This window comes from Thamnophis elegans, chromosome 1, assembly GCF_009769535.1.
Source record: "Thamnophis elegans isolate rThaEle1 chromosome 1, rThaEle1.pri, whole genome shotgun sequence".
NCBI classification, from domain to species: Eukaryota; Metazoa; Chordata; class Lepidosauria; order Squamata; family Colubridae; genus Thamnophis; species Thamnophis elegans.
In genome coordinates, this window is record NC_045541.1 from 166,151,057 (window position 1) to 166,174,745 (window position 23,689).

The 23,689-nt window shown below is 38.1% G+C and overlaps 1 protein-coding gene across 1 annotated transcript in view; it reads right to left on the reverse strand.

Annotated features, from left to right (window-relative positions):
* INSR (insulin receptor) overlaps nt 1–23,689 on the reverse strand; it is an 84,334-nt gene that overhangs the window by 51,002 nt on the left and 9,643 nt on the right. Inside the window, exon 2 of the mRNA XM_032238397.1 lies at nt 15,228–15,776. Within this exon, the coding sequence (XP_032094288.1) occupies nt 15,228–15,776 (549 nt within the window). The remainder of the gene's footprint in view (nt 1–15,227; nt 15,777–23,689) is intronic.

Genomic DNA, 23,689 nt, shown 5'->3' on the forward strand with positions numbered 1-23,689 from the left:
TCAGATGTTGACATTTCTACTGTATAGAATTCTAGTACACTCCTTCCACCATTATTTGATTTTCTTTGTTTGGTTATTATTGGTCCACTGATCGTTTAACATACAAATTCAAGGTTGGCACCTCCTTCTGAGTTCAGAGATCTTTTTGAAGATTTGCCTTGTTTTTCTGTATGTATTTCCTTTTCAGTACCTTCAACGAATGTCACTGTAATTTTGCTTCTTGTCTCTAACAATTCTCTGAAATTCTTTTTTGAGTTCCTTCCTCAGATCTTAAGTGTCTCTTGGCTTTGGCTTCTCTTCTTTTCTTGGCAATTTCCACCACCTGATATTCTGTGTGCTCCTTTTGAGGGTTGGGGGGGGTGTTGTCAGTCTATTTTCACTTTCATCTTTAATAATTATTTGATTTAATTCCACAGTTCTTCTGGTTCCCTAACAATGATGGTCAGGACTTCAAAGCAATTCCTTGTGCCCTTTTTGCATTTTAATTGCTTGAAGAATGTGTTAGCAATGAAGAAATCAATGCATCTGCAGAAACTAAATCATTCTTCTGCCTTGCTCTGGTTTCTGATTATGTTCCATGTATTTTATACTATATTTTCTTCTTCACTATTTCCAACTTTAGCATTCCAGACTGCAACCACTAGCAGTACTCTTGCCTGCATGTTGTCAATTTCTGATGGAACTTGATCATTAAACTCATATATCATTTATTCTGTATCACTGGTTGTAGCAAAAACCTGAATAATTATATTAAATGGCCTTATGCAAAATCATATATTCATTGACTGTATTGTACTCAAGTACTATCTTTATTACATCATTCCTGACAATGAAAGCAATTCCATTCTTGCTTTGTTTTTCATATCCAGAGTATGTTTCTTTTTACTGAAAGCGTCCAATTCCAGTCCACTTTAATTTGCTGATGCCTCATATGTCAATATGTAATTGATTCATTTCATCTTTCGCTGTATTAAGGTGCTCCATGTTGGTGCCTCTCGCATTCCATGTTTCCATTGTAATTCATGGTAATTCTGCCTCTGGTTCAGATTTTCTTCCCCTGCATGATAACATCAGCAAAGAGATGCCCCAAAGGCTTTAAACTAGCCACATAATAAATACCATTCTCTGAAAAAACCTCTTCCTCAATAGCACACTGAATGCCATCTGACTTGAGAGGCCCTTCATCCAGCTCTGTATTGTCAGTCACTTCATTTGCCTCTCTATGTGGTTTGCTTGATAAATTGTAAGATTAGTTTACCATTGTCTCTCACACACAATATTAAATGCCTTTGTTGTTGTTAAACAAGAGATTATCCACCTCCAGCATCTTTTAAATAAAAGTTTATTAAATTCCAGAAAAATTATTGCTGTGTTTGATATAGGTGCCTGCTTGCTTAACTGGACAGCCAGAATGACCTTCATGCTTAAATGACCCTGGAGGGAGTACAGAACATACTCTTGGTGTATATTCACAGTATTGTTTTCTGATCCTTCCCAGGAATACCTCCACCACCATGATGAGGCAGAATAGCAAGGCTTGAAGTGGGGGAGGGGTGTTATCTATCTATGAGCAGTGGTGGGTTCTACATTTTTTTACTACCGGTGCTGTGGGCATGGCTAGGTGGGGCACGTGACTGAGTGGGCGTGGCTAACTTGCCATTACTCACGCCCACTCAGTCACATGACCCCACCACCATACCAAGCCACGCCCACCAAAACAGCAAAACGGGACTACTACGGAAGGAAAGGAGGGGGTGAAGAGAGGGGAGAAAACTCCCCAAAATAGACCACCAAAAGATTTAGGGTATGGAAAAGCCATAGGTTTCTTAGAAGGAATCGAAGCATTCAATTTTGCAGCCCAGAGGCCATGCCTGTGTTTATAAATCTGGCAGGCGAGGGGGGGGGGGAAGAGAACAACGGAAAGGTAAGGATGGGAGATAGGAAAAAATGGAGGCGGAGGCGCTGGACTGTGCAAGCAGGGCAGGAGGGAGGTAGGAAAGTTCACCCGATCCTGGCTTGGGACAAGGGGAGGGGGAGGAAGAACCGGCTGCAACTCCACAAAACACCCCCAAGAGCGATGGGGGCCGTGGGAAATCACAGAGCCTGATTTGCACATGCGTGCTTGTGCCCTGAAGTCACACATGGAGCCCCCACCCCACCTCAGATTCCTTCTTTTGCATTCCATTTTCATGCCTTCGGATGGAGCAGAGGAGCCACTCGGCTTCATCAAATTCCTGCAATGGGTAAGTTGAGTGGTGGCGACCGGAGGCATCCAGCCAAGCAGGGCCCAGGTGGGCTGTGGAACGCAGAGACAGGATGCCGTGCAGGGCCTGCTTCGCTCCACCCAAAGGCACAAAAACGGAACACAAAAGGAGGAACCTGGGGTGGGGGCACCACACATGACTGCAGGGCTGTGCGATTTCCCATGGCCCCCTGGGGGTGTTTGGGGGGGGTTGCACCCGGTTCCTCCTCCCCAAACTTGTCCCGAGCTAGGATCAGGTGAACTTTCTTCCCTCCCTCTTGCTCTGCTTGCACACTCCAGCACCTCCACCTGCATTTTTTCCTATCTCCCACCCTTTCCTTCCCGTTGTTCTCTCCCCTCCCTACCCCACTCGCCCGCCTGATTTATAAACACAGGCGTGGCCTCCAGGCTGCAAAGTTGAATGCTTCGATTCCTTCTAGGAAACTTATGGCTTTTCCACATTCTAAATCCTCTGGCAGTGTTTTTGGGGGAGTTTTTCCCCTCTCTTCCCCCCCTTTCCTCCGTAGGCGTCCCAATTTGTTTTGCAGTTTCGGTGGGTGTGACTTGATGGGGGGGGGGGTATCATGTGACTGTGTGTGTGAGTGATGGCAAGTTGGCCACGCCCACTCAGTCACATGTCCCTACCTGGCTGGTTTCTCGCTCTGGGACTTGGGATGCTGCCCTCTCTTCCCACCACCGCCCTCTCCTCCTGCCACCACTGCCCTCTCCTGCTGCCGTCCCCTCCAGCATGCTGCCCCTATCCCCGCCACAGCTGCAACAGCAGTGGCTTCAGGAGATGTTGACTGGTGGGGAGGGGGGGATAGGTTAGCACAAACGCTTACCTGTGTGTAGGTAGGAGGAGGCAGTTCTGTGGATGCACGTGGTGAAGATAAGGCACGACAAGCATTGGAGTGGGCCGGTTCAGGAGCGTGGCCAGCAAGCCATCACTACCGGTTTGGTGACCCAGGCCCAATTACCACTACCAGTTCACCCGAACCGGGAGCAACCCACCTCTGCCTATGATCTATTAAAATTATTTGAAAATATGAATTCTACATATATTGGCAAAGCTGATAAACATCTAAGTATGCACATATAGACCCAAAAACATAATCATATTTGTCTGATGACCAGTTTGTCAAGAAGTGGAATAGTAAGGAGAAAATTCTAAACATTTCAAATCAAGCAATCAACATAACAAGATGCTCTGATGCAAATACTAACAACACCCATCGCAATTCTATAGCAATGTTATAGATTATAACAGTGTATACAACAATATTGCAGTGTAGCAGCAAAATATTAATCCAGGTCTCTACTAAGCCCTGGCAAGGAAGATAGAATGTTATTATTTTTCCATGGATTGAAAAAGACAGAGAAAGAAAATAGTCTGAAGCTTTTAAAAATGCAAAAGTAAACAACATGCAATGGGTTACAGCAGAATTAATTTTAGAAACCATAGCTTTTAAACCAAGCCATACTATTACACACTACAGTGTATTAAATTGCCCTTATTCTTAAAAGAATGTCTAAGTGAGATTTCTTTACAATTCTTCATGGCTACTGAGTTAGGAGAGAGAGAGCGAACAGTTGTCTACACCATACTGATGTTGAGAAAACAAAATACTAGAAATGATAAAGGTGAAATATTTTTCTTTTAAAATGAGTGTAATTTCAGTTTTATTTCTAATAAATCCCCTTTGGTATGTGGCAGCCTTTTTGGGTTTTTTTTTAACACACTTTTGTTCTTATCAATCCAATAAGTAATTGCAAACCCACTGCAAACTATATAGATTTATACAATCATAATAAGTGGGGAGAATTATATGTCTGTTTTCTCTTGCCTTTCTTTTTCTATTGTCTAAATCAGTGGTGGGTTCTTACCAGTTTGGACTGGTTTGGCCGAACCCGTAGCTTGGTGGCCTGGGTCGCTAAAACTGGCAGTGACCCAGGCCTGCAACTTCCCCAAACCAGTTCTCCTGGCAATGACATAGGTGCCGCCATCTTTTTTTTTGCTTCTGCACATGCGCAGAGCAATTTTCCTGTATTGCACGTGAGCGTGCAGCACAAATCAACCACACGTGCACAGCGCATCCCTGGGCGAACTGGCGGTTGCCGGAACCCACCACTGGTCTAAATGTAGACAATATTATTCCCTCAAAGCAATTGTGCAGGGAGAACACACATACCCTACAGCAAACAATAAAAGAGAATTGCAAAAACATGCACTCTTTGAAGAGCTGAATAAAAATGTTAAATTGACAAGATTGTTTGTAAAAAAACAAAAGACCCTGGAGGAAAACCCAATAGTTTTCTTCTCACATATGTCCATCACCCAGTCATCAAAAGAAGAGGTTTAATGTTAATGGAGCCTCTTCACAAGAATGTAATCTTGTATCAGGCAAAGGGAAAAAAAACATCTGCCTAATCTTCTGTCACGACCTAATTAAGCAATGTTTGAAGCCTGGCTTCTTTAGAGTTCCCCTGCTAAAAATAAAGGCAAGGAAAAGCCAGCACTGTGGAACTGATATTCAAAACAAACTGACCCACAGTAGCCGAGGTGGCCTTTGAACCTACTTGGCATCACTGTCCTCAACACATCTGACAGCCAAAGAAAATCCATAGTTAGGGTGTAACATTTATTTCTCAAGACAAGAATATAAGAATCAGCTGGTGGAGAATAAGATGACAGGATGTAAAGACATGGCATCCAATCTGACCATGTCAAAACATGAAATTGAGAATAAAAAAGAATCATACGGCTATTCAGCAGCATCTCTCTTATAATCAGATTCATAGGCAGTGGCTCCTTGTTCGCACTTGCTACTCACGTTCTAGGAAGCATCATAGGATGGGCTGAAGGCTAAAATGTACCTAGCAATTATAGCACTTAAAAGAAGTTAGAGGGTATCCTTAGAATATATAGAAGTTAAGCTGGTGAACTGAGCTCTGCTATTACTATCCACAAACCTTTTTGAATAGGTGACCACTTACTCAACTCATAAAGAAGTTCGTTGTAGTGGATAAAGACTGCAGATAGGACATCCCTGACAAACTGCCTTCAGTCAAATTGCTCAAAAGCATTCAATGAAGTAGAGGATTACAAAGTAAGCTGTACACTGTTCAATATTCATACTATTAAGAGGGTCTTCATAAAGTTAAGGTAAGCATTCCTTTTCTTCTAGTTTGAAGGCCATTGAGTCAAAACTTACCATATGAAGTAACAGAGGTAAATTTGTTCACTTAAGTTAAGTGAGCTTAAATAACTGAAGCAAGCTATCACATCACATTCTTTGCTGCCACCTTGGCCTTTCCTCGCTGAAGTTTTATTTACAGACCCTGAGTTCTTATACTGTGAAATACTGTGCAACTCCTTCCATGCACAGTCCAGCTGACGGATAGCCTTCTTAAATTGTGATGATCAGATCTGAGTACACAACTGTGGGTGAACTTTTCCTAAAACCTAGTTTCGTATTTGTTATTAAGTGGCTAATGGCTAAATCAATTCAGGAAACAGGAAAATTCTTGCCGCTTCTGACAGTAAAAAGTAACTACAGGTAGTCCTTGACTTACAACGTTTCATTTAGTGACTGTTCAAAGTTACAATGGCACTGAAAAAAGTGACATGACCATTTTTCACACTTATGATGATTGCGCATCCCCATGGTCACATGATTTACATTCAGATGTTTGGAAACTGACTCACATTTATGACCTTCTGACAAGCAAAGTCAATGGGGAAACCAGTTTGACTTAACAACAGTGTTACTAATTGAACAACTGCAGTGATTCACTTAACAAATGTGGCAAGAAAATGGGGCAAAACCCATTTAACAAATTTTTCACTTAGCAACGTAAATTTTAGGCTCAATTGTGGTTGTAAGTTGAGGACTACCTGTATTACAGAAAAACGAAACATAAAATCTCAATACATAAAAACAAATGAGTATTCCAATAACAATTAAAATATTCTAGGAAGTATTAAAAATGATCACATTTGAGCAAATTTTAAACTATAAAGAGAAGAGGGTTTAAATGGGACTTTGTTCTGAACATTTTCCAATAAAAATAGTGTTTTAAATAACTCTTCCATACTGTTTTGAAACTTCTTAAATTATAATCAAATAATGTAGTAAGGTTAGATTATGAAGTCTTAGGTTGAAATCTAGTCTTAGATACAGAAGTTCATTGACTGATTTAAGCTTCTCCATTATCCTAATGCTATTGCTGTTATGGGGGGAAACTAAAGACATAGATATTATATGTACAAATTTGAGTTCTTAAAGTTCTTAAAGGAATGGTAGAATATAATCCTAGAACATTATATAATATAATAACATACTGTGAACATTCTGTGCTTAGCATTATCCTGAAGCTTAATAGGCATATTGTTATTCCACAGTCTCAGCAAAGTTTTCTCACTTTTCAAGTGTAAGATACATAACTGACAATTCAAACTTCTATTAAAAGGCACTTAATTCAGAATTAAACCCCTAATTGTGATGAATAGGAAGCTGTAAAATGGCTTGAACACTTAAACAAATGTTTGTTTAAAATACACACAGTCCTTAAAGAGATTCACAGAATTTTGCCCATCTGTTCAGGACACAAAGACAATAATTGCATTTTAAGATTGAATTCTGTCACAAGACAAAGCTGAAAACAGGACAACACAGAGCACAGTGGAATGAAATAATTTAGCAATGTCATCTTCTTGATTGCTCAACAGACTAGGGACAGCAAAGCAGGAATAAACCTTGGATTTTAAAAAAATCTCTTCTCATTTCAAGAGAAGGAAAAAGCAAAAGTAGAATAGATGAACTTGTCTTGGCTCCAAAAGACAAAGAAGTAAATCAAGAATTTGCCAAAGACTCAGTTTCTATGCAACACTGGACTGCTTTAAGTGGTTTGATTATTAAAGGGCAAAATAATCTGCAACTCCCTGCCAGCAACTTTCCCAAACCTTTCATTATATCTCAAAAAGAGATGCCAATTCTTTAGACATGGTAGTTCCCCAAACTAATATGTTTATTCCACACAGGTGCGTTTGCTCCAGGACTGGGTCTGCTTAATGGCCATGCAGGATGCTTAGAACACTGTTTTTCGAAACACAAAATAAGAGGCTTTCTTCTATTTATGGATTGATGTTAAAGACTGAGGTGAACTGCATAAGGACAATTTACTGTGGCCTTCCTCAATCTGATATTTTCAGGTGCTTTGGAATTACAACTCTCTTAGCCAGCAGCCCAAAATATGAATAACTAAAAAGTCCCAAGCTGGGGAAGATTTGCATACTATGATCAACTATGTTCTATCAGTATTGTTGACTTTTACATGTCTCAAAGACACGGGTGCCAAACTCGCCGTTTCACGTTGCCATCATGTGAGTATTGTGACATTTTTCCCTTTAAGGAGTTGGGATGGGCGTGGCCTGCATGCAACACATCCAGCCTGCAGGCCGCCAGTTTGACACCCTTGTTCTTACACAAAATATGAGTTCTGCAGTCTGTATTGCCTTCAGTGAAGTGTTTAGACAGTACAGGTAGCCCTTGATTTATAACCATTCATTTAATGACTGTTCAAAGTTACAATACCACTAAAAAAAGTTATATATGGCTGATTCTATATGTTCCTCTTATTGTTCTGCACCAAGTGAAATTTCTATCCTTTTGAAAAAGAAATGGAGAAATTTCCTAATTGTATTCTTCCAGTTTGCACAAATTTTTCCTCAACTCATTCTGAAAAATTCATTAAGCAAAGTTTATCCTTAAAGAGCTGCATTTATATTTTGGATTTGACTGAGTTTAGAAAGTGTTCCAGAAAAACATCTGCTCTGTTCTGCTTGAACTGGACCTGTTGGAATCCTGCTGCCAAAAGAATCAACTGCACATAGAAGGAAGCAACAGAAAGCCACAAGAATCAGAAGCCAAAACTACTTCAGCATCCCCCTCAAGGATTTTATTAATGCAACTGAACAACTGACCTAAGGCCAAGCAGTCAGGGAACATATTTTCTAAAATTGGAGGCATTTTAGAATGAATTTCCTGGAAATCTTAATACTTTGGCTGAGAAGATCCATGTCTCAAGCAAGGGTGCATCAAAAAATTATAAGCATCAACAATTATTTTTATTAATCTCCACCAATAATCTACCATACATCGTATAACTAATTGAAAATACCTCTAGATCTACTAAATGCCAATCACACTTCTTTTCAATGACATTATTGGAAGCATTATCACTTGCTTACATTCTAGAGCTCAGGCGTCTAATTTTCTTCATTTAAGGAGGCCTCAGTGGCAGAATCCATGTTTTGCCTGCACAGAGCCTTCAGTTCAATACCAATATTTCCAGTTATGGCAAATTTGGATTGCAGGTGATGAAAAAGAGCTATCTGTGCCTGAAATCTTGGGAGAATGGTTACCACCAGTGGTTCAATGTTAGACACGTAGTAAGCTTACCTTGAAATTAATGGGTTCCTGGCAGTTAGTGCGAGATAGAAAGCAAAGTGTGTGATGAGTGGACTTTATACGTAGAAATGTGCTCAGATTGAGCCGACCTTGGTTTTAAAAAAATGTTTGTTACGTGCCTGCAAAACATGAAACAACCTAGGGTTCCTCTCTGACTATTATTGTTGTATATAAGACAAGAACAGTTCCAACTCATTTGTTTAAAATAACACTTCTGCCACTCTGAGAGCTTTCCTGCTCCCCCAACCAAATAATGGGGATGGCTACAATTATAATTTACATCCCAAGACTTAGCATTGGAGACGACTTTTAGAGCTCAATTCAGACACCTAAATCAAATTTGTCTGATTTGTTCTGGCTATATGTTAAGGAACTGGATGCCAAATCATTTCAGAACTTCCCCTTCACAGGTTTAAGAAGAAAAAGCCATAGTTTTTCTCATAGCTGACAATTACATAGCCTCACATTATGGCTGAGTGATTCCAGCATGACCACATGACCAAAATTCCACAAGAATTACAGAATAGCAGGCTGTAATACAAGCAAGAGCAATTTAGAGTGGTAAAATATATGTTCTGGGAAGTAGAAAAGTATGTGATGGGCACTATTCTGCAGAAGCTGCAAAGAAAACCAGAATAAAGAATGCTCCAAACCACCAGCAGAGAATTGCACATCACTCATAATATTAATCTCTCTATTGTTAATTTGCATTGTTGACCAGATACAGTACATAATACAGAATGAGGGAGGAAAGGAGCTGAAAGGCCTTACACAAACTACGGTACTTCTCTGAGAAATTACTTGGCTTCAGAGCCCAGTTTTTCAGGAACTGATGCTAGAGCTTATGTTACTGAGGTAAATGATTAATTAAATGGATAAAATGGTCCTTCAAGCCCTGGGTGGTTATCCCAAACATGAACCAAATTATCATAAATAAAAATATATGTACTTGAGGATTGCATAAAATTTGGTACATTATTAATAAATTTACCAAATTTTATGCAGATTCTGTAATTTATCATTACAGAATCCTCTCCTCCAATGTGAATATATATTCATCATACATATATTGCTTACCATTTTTATACTCCTCTCCAATATTTCTAAAAAAGTTCATAATAAGTTAAAATCAGTAGACAGTATATAAGTAGTGACAATACACCACAAATCAACAAATAATCCAAATAAACATACAACAAACATACAAGTATCCCTTTTCCACAAAAAGCATGATGATCAATAAGTTGATCCCAAAAAGATCAGACCAATGTGAACTTTGAAAATTAGGCAGACAGACACAAAGATGATTAATGACTTTTGGTACTACTTAAGGGAAGAAGGTGCTCATGTAGAAAGGACAATCTGTACATCCCGAGATCTTGACTAGATGGCCATTTATTAAAGGCCAGCCTCTTAAGATCTGCTCAAGAATTCATGACTAACATAACTAACCTGTCCTGTCACAGTTGATATCTGTGATATTAAGTGGTGCACATCTGACTTCCTGCATCATGATTAACACTCCACAGATGGAGAAACTAGAATTGAATCCTTTGTCATGGGCTGCTCACCATTTTAATTAAAGTACACTTAATGGCTCCATCCCACCTTTGTGCAGAGGATGATTTTGAGGTTCTATCTACTAGAAATTTGTTGGGGGATCTGTCCCCTGCAGCATCAAAAGTTTGGGTGGAGGCCTTGGTAGCAGATTTAAACCTCCAGCTCTCAGTCTAGACCGAAGACTATTTGGCTCCTAAGCAATTTATACCTTCCCACCAAACTGTAACTCTTCTTTGCTTGAGGAGTTATAGACTACTGTATGAAGCAGGCAGGCAGATGGCTACAGCAAAAGTGATAAAAATCCAAAGTAACTATGATCACATAGTTGGATTAGTTTACAATCTGGCATAGGGGGTGAAAAAAAGAGCTTCTTCTCATTTGTCACTGCATCTGCAGAAAATCACCAGATGAAGCTATTCTGGGTAGTTTGGATGCTGATAGAGACTATAAAAATTGTAGAATCCTTCTTGAGTCCTTGGAGGGTGATCTGTGAAGGTTCTGTAAAATGTTTTGCAGATAAAGCCAGCCATATCAACAATCAGATGGAAGATATCATTATGACAACATGGAGATAGTCAATATACTTGCTTGTCAATTTGTTTTCTGCCCTTGAGTATTTGGAAAAGATGCTTGGACAAGGTTGAGCTATTACTCAACTAAACTGAGTTCTGGGTAGTTCAGATTGGGAGGTATTCATTGAGGGAAGTGATATATTCTCTTATTAACACTTTCTTCTGTCAGGTGTTATACCATCTTCATTAAAGACAGCAGCATAGTGGACTCCACTGAAGAAAAAAATGTGTTTAGATCCTTCCCTATTTGTTAACTATAAAGAATGATGTTACTGAGCAACTCTTAATGTTCCTGATTATCTAGAACTCTCTCAATCTGCTTTTAAACCAGGGAGTGACATGGAAATACTTTTGGTCACTCTGATGGTCAGTATGTTGGGAGTGTATGGGCTTGTGTTCCTCAATCACTTGGCCTATGATACCACTAATAGTATTTTACAAAATTGCCTAAAGCATTTGAAAATCAAAGGCATGCCTTTCTTGTAGTTCCACTCCTACTTTGAAAGGTCTAGGTACAAATGGTAATTTTGGCTACCCTGCAGCCTTATCAGCTGCAAATTTCCATATTTCCATATTCATACTCATCAATATCCATATGAAGCAACTGGAGAATATCTATTTTATTTTATTCTTTTATTTATTACATTTATTAGCCATTCATCTTACCACAGGGTAACTCATCATCAGAGAATATGGAACTGAGTAGAATTTTTGATCTAGATAAAGCCAAGATCTTTTTTTAATTTTCATCATCCTCCAGTGTGCCAGTCTTCATAATAATGATCCTGCTTGGACTACGTAGCGGTCTGATGAGAGGCAACAAACTAAAACAATACCCATACAGCTTTGAGTGACTTCTTAAATCCAGCCTTTCTTCTATCAACCACCACCTTGTGAGGTGCGTTGGACTGAGAGAGACTGGCCCAAGGTCACCCAGCTGACTTTCATGCCTAAGGTGGGACAAGTACTCATGATTTCTAGCCATGCACCTTAACCGCTACATTGAGTAGAGCAGTCTCCCCAAAGATGGCATTCTTCAAATAAAGACTACACATCTTCAAAGTTCTCCTGCAAGATAGGATAGGATTGATTAGTAAGGTGATGGGTCATTGATGCTCTCTGAGTTTGGTTGTGGGTTTTTTTGCAGATATTTCATTACCCAAACTAGGTAACATGATGAAGTAACCTAATCTGCATAATGAAACATCTGCAAGAAAACAACGTAACTTCAAGAGCACAAAAGACCCCTCATTTCAACAAACATTCTCCTCCATTGATTAGTAAGCTGTTGGAGATGTTAGTGGCTTTTCAGCAGGAATGGGAAGTTTCAACCAAAGGCTTGATTATCTCCTGAAATATATATTTTAGTGGTATATGACATCTGTGGGAAAGGCATCCTTCTTTTATATATCCAAATTCAGGAGCATAAGTACACAGAGAAATGAGCTGCTTCCCATTTCTTTATACACAGAGGTGAATACCGAAGTACTGGTCTGGAAAAAGCCATTGAGACTTCTCTATCATCAAATCAGTGTTTGCTTGAGAACTCTTAGAAAGTATTTCATCTGACTTTGGTGATGAAAGTAAATGTGCTTTTTTCTCCTGTGATACCAGTAACAGGAAACATTTGCGTATGCTTCAAAGAGATTAATAAATATCACATCCACGAGAATGTGATATTTCTAGTGCTATCTAGTGCTATCATTAGGTTTGGTTTCTCATACTGTGAGTGGAGGGGGCTGGGTTGGAGAAGGAAGTACGTAGTATATGCAATAAAACTTGGCCTATGATTACAGAAATTCCCAGGACATTTAGAAAAAGAACAAGAAGTCATTGGAAACAGTTGCTAAGTAATATTTCTACCTAAGTAAACAATACAAAGCACTGTTTCTCACATACACACACCTCTGAACTTTGTTACTTTCTAAAGACAAGTCAGTAGAAAAAGCAGTTCCCCCCCTCCCAAAGTTATGAACCCACCAAAGAAGAACTTTCCAGAGTTATAAACTTACCAAAGAAAGCCTATTTAAGATCATATGGGCTAGAAGCTCTTTTTGTGCTAGAAGGCAAAAGCTTTCTCAACAGATGTAGACTTCAAAAATTCTATTCAGCTCCCTGAATAGAGTGAATATTCTCATTCACTTTATTGAGCTAGGGTTGTGTTTTTTTAGAACATTTCCTTTTCATGTTCCATGAATTCAGCATATGGCTATCTTTAAACTAGTGCAGGGGTCTCCAAACTTGGCAACTTTAAGACGTGTGGGCATCAACTCCCAGAATTGGCTGGCTGAGGAATTCTGGGAGTTGAAGTCCTTAAGTTTTAAAGTAGCCAAATTTGGAGACCCCTGCACTAGAGAAAATGAAACAAAATACATAGGATAATATCTCAAAAACATAGAGTAAACAAATGAGGCTGAATGTCCATTCTTTCAGAATAGACAGGGTTTCTCCCCCAGTGGATATATGCAGGGATAAAACTGGGGGAAAGGACACTGTGGCATGGTAACAAAAATGAAAAATACAAATTTGCTTGGGGAAAAAACATTTTCCTTGGCAAAATTCAATTTCAAAGCAAATAACAGGACTTTGATATTTTGTCCACTGAATTAAACAAAGGGGACTTGAATAGAATTTGGTGAACAATACATAGGGTCTAAAAACATAATGCTTGTACATTGTATGGAAACATATAGTCCAATCTATATCATCAGAGGTTTTTTCAGACTATGTCCTGAAAAAACATTTACCAAGCATACCACATACTAAGCTTCTGGCAAATAGGTACATACTGAGATAGACAAGGAAGCGACAGCTTTTCCAATAGGCTTCTACCACATGTCTAGAAGTCAAGGTAGAAGGAGCTATGGTACAACTACAACTACAACATCTGGGTAATCATTCTGAACAAAAACGTTCTATTAGGGCAATAAACTATTTGCAACAAATGCCTTTAAAAGTTGGCAAATATACCCAGAAAAAGTTCAGCAAATCATGATAGTTTGTCAAGTTAACATTTTTATAAGTTGTTTATCCACAAGTACTGCTATTCAAAATGTTTTGGCCTTGTAAAACAAATGAATAAATGGACAACAGAACCTGGAAGATAAGCTTGAGATTATAAATAATGAGTTTAGTACTCAATAAAAAACGGTTTTCATTTTTTCTTCCCTTCTAGTAAGCCCTAAACACTGACAAGTATTGTACTTTTTGGAGTACAAGATGCACTAATATTTTGAAGAGGCAAATTAAAAAAAAAAAGTTTTTGCACTCTGTAAACTTCCCAAAAACGGGGCCTTTTTGTCAAAAAAAGGAGCAGGCATAGCCTTTAGGAGGCTTGCAGAGTGTTCCTGGGGGCTGGGTAGGCAAAACCAAGAAACAAATGGCCTGCTTTTCACTCATTTTTGCCCTCCCCAGCCCCCAGGAGCACTCTGGAAGCCTCCTAAATGTTATGCAAGGTCATTTTTGCAAAGGGGCAGGTTTTCGGGAGGCCAAAAATGCTGTATTCAGTGTATAAGATGCACCCAGATTTTCACCCTCTTTTTTGAGGGAAAAAGGTGTGTCTTATACTCCAAAAAATACAGTAATTTCAAATAGGCATGATAAAGTTTTCAAGAAAGGCACATAGATGCAACCAATTAGTACAGTAAGCAGTTTTCTGCACTAAAACCAACATTTTAGAAAATCATCCAGCTGGCAAATTAAGCTGCCTTTGGACTCAACACTAGCTCAAGGTACACACACACACACACACACACACACACACAAACGAAAAGTAAATCCTCAAGCAAAACAATACAATCAGTCCACCGACGCACATGCGAAGAATTATCCTAACAGTTATTTTTATTTTGCACTTAGGAATATTAAGAAAATCTTACACCCAATCATAATATTTGTTCATCATCCCAAGCATTTAAGCTATTTAATTTATTACAACTCTTCAACAGCTCAGATGAGGGTGTTTCCAAGGGTTTGTTAGATGATCCTTCCAGCTAAAGATAGAAAACTACAGAATTTGCTTATTTATCCTGTATTACCTATGCAGGATACAATTATTTCTTCTTCAAAGTCAGATGAAGAACATGCATTTGCTGTAGGATGGAAAGGGTTCAGAGATTTACAGAGCAATAAATACGCAACCTACAGCATTCCAGAAATTGTTGGAATTATAACTTGCAGCAGCCTCCAGCTAGTATGGTCAATGATGAAGGGTAAGGGGAACTGTAGATGAGCAGCATCTGGTAGTAAGACACTTGATTAAACTAGAATTGTGCGAAAGAGAGCTGGAATGGGAGATCAATAAGAGAACATTTTACAAAAAAAGTTGTTTTCAGGACAAGCAAAGAAATTACATTTAGCAATAGCCTAAATTCATCAACTTACCTCTCTGGCAATGGGAATGACTCCAACAACGCTCAGTGAAATCACCATTGACCACAGTCTGAGGACAGTTGCTTTTCCCTTGCATTATTCCTGGGCATACATCTCCACACTCATTATTATCTTTGTTTTGAACAATATAATTATCTTCTACGGAGTCCAAAATCCGAGACCAATCAATGGTTGACAAAAAGCAGAGCTCAGGATTCTTCTCAATCCGCACGGACCCTCGGGTAATGTTCATCAGGCTGTAAAGGCCAATCTCTTTCAAGTGTACCATCTCAAAGATGACCAAAGCATAGTTGAAAAAGAGATGAGTCCCACGAATCACTGTCAGATTGGGGAAAAGCTTCCTGAAGCTCTCCACACCATAGACCCGGAATAGCAAGATGTATTCGGTTACCATCGTCAGCATAGGAAAGCTGAGATCTCGAAAATCCTCAGCCTTAGTTCTGAACAAAAGCAAGATCTGCAGATGTCCCTCAATCACAGTACAATTCTCAAGCATGCTGAAATTGGTCATGTTATTCCGGATGTCTATACTTGGACAAACTGGAAGAAAGAAAAGAAAAGTGTTATTTTCAAACTGATAAAACATTCCACTGATTTGTCTATTTTCAATGTTACAGTCATCTTTATAACTAACCACCCATCCAAACGTACTCATTTAAAGTCTTCTTTGTAAGACAAGGTACAGGTAGTCCTCATCTTATGACTACAATTGGGACCTGAATTTCAGTCGTAAGTCATGACAGTCGTAAGTTGAGGCACCTACATGATTGGATCCGATCTTACAATCATTTTTACGGTAGTTGCTAAGCAAATCATGTTATCGTAAGTCCGAATCCATTCTCCTGGATGGATATTTTTTACTGGAAATTGACAAAAAGATGGAAACCAGCGTAAAAAAACATTGCAAATTACACATAGGATAACAGGATGCTGCAACTAAGTAAAAATGTGAGCCAGTTTCCAAGTGCTTGAAATGCAATTATGTGACCACAGGGGTGGAGGAGGTGAACAGCACCTTATGACGCCTGGAAGTGCTTTACAAACCATAAATCATCCCCTCTGCAGTTGTTGTAACTACAGGTAGTCATTACATAAGCAGTCGTAAGTGAAAGACTATCTGTACTTCAAATACAATTTTTCTTGCAAAAACAGGTAATAAAACTAAGTTGTTACTAAATTCATTACACTCTGCTAACTCTGTGATAGACAACATCGAAAGTAATACAACAGCCAACATTTCAGGGAGTTAATGTTTCAATATAGTAACATGCCACTCCCAATATTGTAAATAAAACCAGCTAACTATAATCATGCAAAAATACATAATATTTGTTTTGTTTTATTTATGTTCAGTAGCTGTGCTATGATTCACTGTTTAAAAAGAAATGAACATTTTGGCTTCATTCTCATTGTAGAAGCTAGTCTACGGCAGCTTATATTTTTAAATTTCATATGGTGACTACACACAATAGAAAGTTCCCCTAAGAGAGTGAGCCACCCTACAAACTCTCTGAGGAAGACACCTTAGCACCATTTCCAGTTTATCACAATCTTCAGTTTCAAATCACTTGGATGATCTAATATAATAAATCCAACATACATTCAGATCCCCTACACCTTTTAAGATCTCTTGCCTTTAAAAAATTTTAAACACTGTTTTTACATTTTTAATATTTTATTGTACACTATCCAGAGTCCCTCTGTTGGGTGAGATGGGATAGATGGATGGATGGATGATCAGGATCCAGATTACAATGACAATAACTTTTTCCAATCTAAATGTACAATTTTTCAAATTTGACTGTTCAAATTTAAATATGGCTTTCACATAGGTTTGTATAGTGCGTCAGTCATATGAGTCCCTACATCAGGGGGCTCTGCTAACTGGCACTCATTCCCTTGTTGCCTCTCATTTGAATTTCTGTAATGCTGTGATTCTCCACCCTTTTACAATATAATACAATAGCAGAGTTGGAAGGGACCTTGGAGGTCTTCTAGTCCAACCCCCTGCCTAGGCAGGAAACCCTATACCGTTTCAGACAAATGGCTTTCCAGCATCTTCTTAAAGACTTCCAGTGTTGGGGCATTCACAACTTCTGGAGACAAGCTGTTCCGCTGATTGTTCTAACTGTCAGGAAATTTCTCCTCAGTTCTAAGTTGCTTCTCTCCTTGATTAGTTTCCACCCGATTATATTGATGTATTCTACTCACTTAGATATAAACGTTTTTGTGAATCTATGTTTATTTTTTTTTAATCTTCCAAGCTAGAGCAGCTGTGTTTGTTAGCTGGAGAGGGTGGCACAATTTCTTGAGCTTGCAAAAGATATTTTCAGAAATACAGAAATTATCAAATATATGAGAGAAGATAGAGAAGAAACTGGAAGACTTAGAGCACATAACAGCAAAATATGATGAAGAAGTTGAAGATGTTTATCAAATGCAAAATGTTTTGGTTAAAACTCAAAAAATCAAAGTGGAAATGAATATAAAGAGATTAAACTTGCTGATATTTATAGTGATTGGCTGGTGTCTGAAAATGGAAAGAGTGGAATACTGAAAGAGGAATTAAAGGGAGGGGAAATTTATCCCAGAGGGCAAGATACAGAAGAAGAAAAAAACAAAGAGTCTATGGATTTAAAGAGAGAAAATTTATTAGCAATAGTATGGATAACACTACTGACAATCAAAGATAAGCTGATTAAGGAAACAGAAGAAGGGCATCAAGATTACATGAGAGATCTTATAAGCAAGGAGTTGCTAAGAGGAGTCCATACAAAGTTGATCACGGAGATGATTAGAGGACTGACACCACAAATGGCAGAAGATATGAGACTGTTTTGCTATTGGAAAGATATAGGTTGATAGATGGAAGAATATAATTTAAAACTAATTAAACTTGGTGAAATTTATTGACAATAGATATAGCTTAAATAAATAATTAATAATGTTACTAATGTATATAATGTGTAGTGTTATGATGAATATAATTGGATATGAATATGGAATAGTACCCATCTAAGGAAGATTAGAAATCCCTTTGGATTATACATAAAGGTTAATTAAAAGGGGGGGGGACCAACTTAGATACAGTTAAAGTTTTGATTATTAGGGGGAAAATGTTATGATACAGGATATAGTCAAATAAAGGAGGGATAAGAATAACAACGTATATATAGATATGGGTATAATATAGAAACTGGGTGTAAATTTTAAACAGTGATTTAGAAAGGAGGATTAGAAAACTTTGTTATTAAATATTATGGATGTTTAGCTAGAATAGGACATAAGGATTTAGTGTTAGTGGAGGATTTTAGAAATAGTAATTGAAAGGCCAGTATATGGTTATGTATTAAACTTTGGTATATTTTATGATAAAGGACGCTTAAACAATTATAGTCAAATGAAAACGGAGATATGATGATGGTGACATGTTTAAATATTTGAGTTAAAATGCTTAAGCTAATATGAATTATGTTGTTGACTGTGGAAGTGATGCACGAAAATCTTTCTGTAACCCAGTGGTTCCCAAACTTGGCAACTTTAAGACTTGTGGGCTTCAACTCCCAAAATTCTCCAGCCAGCTCTGGGAGTTGAAGTCCACAAGTCTTAAAGTTGCCAAGTTTGGGAACCACTGTTGTAACCAACTGATACACTTTCTACAGCATGTAAAGAAGGATTGTGTTTGTTTTAAATTAAAAATACATTTTAAAAAAAAAGAATATTTGGAAGCTTCATTTGGTGCAAAATGCAGCGGCATGAGCAGCTATGTCGGCCTGCCTCTAAGATGGCACATGTTACATTTCTGCTTTGTGAGTGGCACTGGTCGCCAATTTGTTTCTGGACTCAATTCAAGGTGCTGCTTTTGATCTTTAAAGCCCTTCAAAGCATGGGATTGAGGGACTTCCTTTCCCCAATTACATCTGCCTGCTCCATCTGGTCTGCCAAGAAAGGTATACTGCGGGTCCCGTCTGCCAGGGAATTACATCTGGTGTATTCCAGGAAGTGGGTCTTCTCTGCCATGGCACTCACCTTCAGGAATCTTTCCCCGCCCCCACCTCCCAAGAAGTGAGATGAGCCCAATTTCTTGCAATATTCCACAAATCCCTCAAGACATGGCTATGTCATCAGGCCAGAGGGTCCCAGAGGACCAGGGAGATTTTGCAATAGCTATGATTACTGTGCTTAATATAATCCTCTCCTGTGTTGTGTGCTTTTATATTTATTTCTAAATTGTGACAATACTGATTGAATTTTTTTAATTAAGTGCTGCATGCTGTCCAGAGTCATTTTCATGTAAGGTGAACAGCTATATAAATATGATAAATACGTAGACAACATGAAACTTCCATGTGTGCTTACTAACTTGGATTTCTTCCTTAGAACTTGTGTGAAGATGGCCACAGAGAGCTAACTTTTCAAGAGATGGGGTCACACTGGAACCTTTTTCCTGACAAAAAATAACTCTAACCCGTGTACTATATTTGGATGCAATGCAATTCTGAGTCTTCATCAATTTCCGAATATAAAAACTATATTCAAACTTACAAAGGCATTTAATCTCCAACTCCACTTACAAGCAACTTAATTCAATAAATCAACACATTTCTGGTTCTCCACAAATGTCTCAGATAACGTGGAATGAAAGAGCATAGTGCATCTATTTGTTCTAATGTACTGCCCTAACTGAAATAGCTTGGTATATCCAGGCAATTTGCACTAACATGAAATATTTATTACCTTACATATTTTAATAGGCAATGTTATTAATATTGATTACTGAATGTGATTCTGGCAATCAGAAATCTAAAAAATCAATTTTCCTTGGTTTGAATAAATGGATTCAAATATTATGCTAAGATTTAATTTGATTTGTTTGGTTTTGTCTTAGCATTAGTGTAGCTTTAACACTGTGGTTTAGAAACCATTGCTTATGGCTAAGTTTGCTGTAGGGCCTTTAAATACCTATTTGGAACCTATTTGTGCTTCATAAGGCTGTTTTCGTTGTCTCATAAAATAAGAAAAAAATCTTATTATCTGTTTATAATTGTATTCTAAGTTTTATTTATCCTTCTGTAGATTCATGTCTAATTCTGAGAGACTATTTGAACAAATTCCTGCAGGTTTCTTGGCAATTTTTTTCAAAAGTGATTTGCCATTACTTCTTCCTAGGTTTAAGAGAAAGTGATTGGCTGAAGGTCACTCAGTTGGCTTTGGGCCCAAGACAGGATTGGAACTCATGGTCTCAGTTTCTAGCTTGAGGACTTTAACCACTACAGCAAAATACATCTAGACCGAGCGCTTTATTACCTTCTTGTTTTAACTGCTACTCACAAATACAGGAAGCATTTCAGATTTATCTCTATAGCCTTATCCATTTTTCAATTTAAAATACATACATACTGCAATGCCATAATAAGCAACTCCAGGATACCTGGTGTAGGAAGCCCACCCACCTCCTAGAGAATGAAATATTCTGGGGAATATTAAAAGAGGCAGAATATTATATTTATCCAAAGGAGAAATGGAAAATAATCTTAACAAAGGCAGAAAGCTGATCCAGTCTTCCTGTCGTAGCTTCAAGCAGAAGCCTCAAGTTTTTAGAGATGGATATTCTGTACCTATTAAGAAAGACTGGGCAAATCTATTCATAAATGAAATGCCTTCAGCCACAGCTCCCACAGAAGACTGGAGCTGATGGGATTCAGAATTTACATTCTCCCCACCCAAATTCTATGGACAGGACATGACCTTTAGGACATAATAGGATTTACCCACCATCATTAGAATGGCAAAAGACACAAGGCTCACTATATTGCACAATCCCCTGGAGCATCTCAATCACCAAACTCCAGAACCCTATAAAAGTCCAACCACTCACTTAACCATGTCAGCCATCCCAGAAGCATGCTGCTGTCACTGAGGTTTCTGGAAACCAAATAGACAGAAACCTTCTTTCATTGTAGCCAGCCTCCATTTTATTTCCAGCGTTTTTCTCCTGGCTTAGAACCAGATTAAATTTTTCCTCCAACACTGGTATCTATGCAAAAGCTATAGATGGCTTTCTGAGCCTGGGACACTGCAACTATCATAAATATGTGCTGGTTACCAAGCACCCAAATTTTGATCACACGACTTGGGGATGGTGCAACAGTTGTAAGTATAAGTCCTCATACTTTGTAAGTGTGAGTCACTTTTTAAAGTGATGTTGTAATTTCAAATGAATTGTTGTAATTCGAAGACTACTTGTATAATGACGACAGTGATTCCCAGCCTTGACAAGGATAACAGGGAATGACTGGGTTTGCAGGATTTTGCTGGCGAAAGCCACCAAACAATCTTTTGTACTAGCAAAACATATTAGAACATGCAGAAAACATTTAGATGTCCAGCATACCTCATTTGCTATCTTGTGGACAATTTGTCTATCTGAATAGAGAAGCCAGATTATCACACAGACTTTGATTTCAATTAATATTCTACACAAACATACCAGATTTGGGAAATGCAGTTTGGAAAAGCAACATGTAAATAATTAAAATGCTGTTTATGATTAGGGTAAAGGTTATTTAATGATTTACAAAGAAATAACATAATTAATAACTCATTGGCTTTAAAAAAATAGGAAAATAGAAGAGATTTTAATAGGGCTTATTTTTTGCGGTATTATTTTAAGGAAGTAATGAATTTGTTGATTTGATATATATTATCGCTTCATATTTTTTTTACTGCGGTAATAAAATAAATAAAAAAGAAAAGGGCCCAAGCCTTACATGTTCTCTCAGTAGCTAAGTCCAAAGGACAAATCATGGAATGCAAAAAAACAATTTGACTGCTTTGAGCTTCTCCTTTCCGCTTCACTTACAGGGGTGGGGAATGGAAATCACCAGTTTTGTGTCCCCATTCTTATTGTGATCATCAGAATGCCAAACATCAGCCCAAGGTACAAAAGATTCAGGGAAGCTCTTGTCTTTCTTAGAAATGCACGTGCTTTTGTTAATCAGGATGATCAACTAATCCTCTTTCTTAAAATACCTAATAACCCTAAGAAACATATTGTCATATTTCAAAGTATGGGGCTTACTTCACTCACATGCGGACACCCATGAAAACTTCTGATCCAATGCCCTGTTTTTGCTTTTCTATGTGGCACATTGTAATTCAATTTAGGCACATTCATCTGTAGGAGATAGAGGCATTTTTAATCAGAGACTAAGATTATGGTGTCTTGCAGGCCTATGGCAAGTAGCATGTTTAATCACACGTGGCATTTTTTTCTTAAGTTCTAAGAAAAAGCTCTTAATGCCTGCTTCCACAATATTTGTGTCCAGAGGGGATAGAAGAATGTGGTTATTTGTGCTATAAAAGCCAGCTCAATTAGTGACAATTTCACAAATAAACATACATCCCTTACTTGCCTCATCACAAGAATGAAGCATTCATAAACAATTATTTTACAACTCTGGGATTACTGGACTTGTCATGTTCACTTGTCAAAATAATCTCCACTATTACAATTACTTGGATTGTGCATGTATTCATTGTAGGTGAGGTAAAGTATATAGGTCAAACCATGATTCTGCGGTATTGCTTGAGGTTATAATCTTTCAGTAACAAAACCACAGACTTTTGTACCATTCAATTCATGAAGCAGCAAGATCTACACTAAGCAAACAGAACAGATTTGATGTGAATTTTATTTCATCACATGCAATCAAACAAATGAGAGGGATTAGTATTTCCACAACATTCATTTTAATGCCTAACAAAGCAATGTCCATAATTGTTCTTCTGTAAATTAATATCTCAGTTAACAACTCTGTATGCAACTAAGATGTATCTAGCTCTATGGTCCATCTAAATGAATTCAAAAAGCCTCAGCACTTTGAACACACTTTTCCATGTATGTGTATCTGTAATATGGCAGCCAATCAAAGGCAGCTATGCAACAATTGTTCAGTCTCTGGTGCTATCCATTCTATCACAAAGTGCCCTGCAGCCATTTGTCTGAAATGGGAGATCGCTGCAGGGCATTTCTTAAGCAGCAAAAGTAGGATTTGAATATCTACATTACTATGAGCAACACATCCATTTGTCATATTAGCCTCCTGTCATCTTAGGGAACAGAAAGCACTGCAGTTGCTTGCCTAAGAGCAGTCTGGAGCAAAGGAACAGCCATTCCAATGACTAAAAAAGAGAAATGCCATAGTTAAGTTTCAAAGCTAGAATTATATGTACCAGCAGAGAATGTTAAATTACATCTAACACTCTGGGTCTCTTTTTAATGTATATCAGCCCTAATACAAATCTCATATCAGGGACTAGCAAAACATATTAAACACTCAGTTCACATGTTCTTTTACTTAGAAGTGAGTCCTACTTAACAGAACACCAGAGGTGGCATTCAGCAGGTTCTGACCAGTTCTGGAGAACTGGTAGAGGAAATTTTGAGTAGT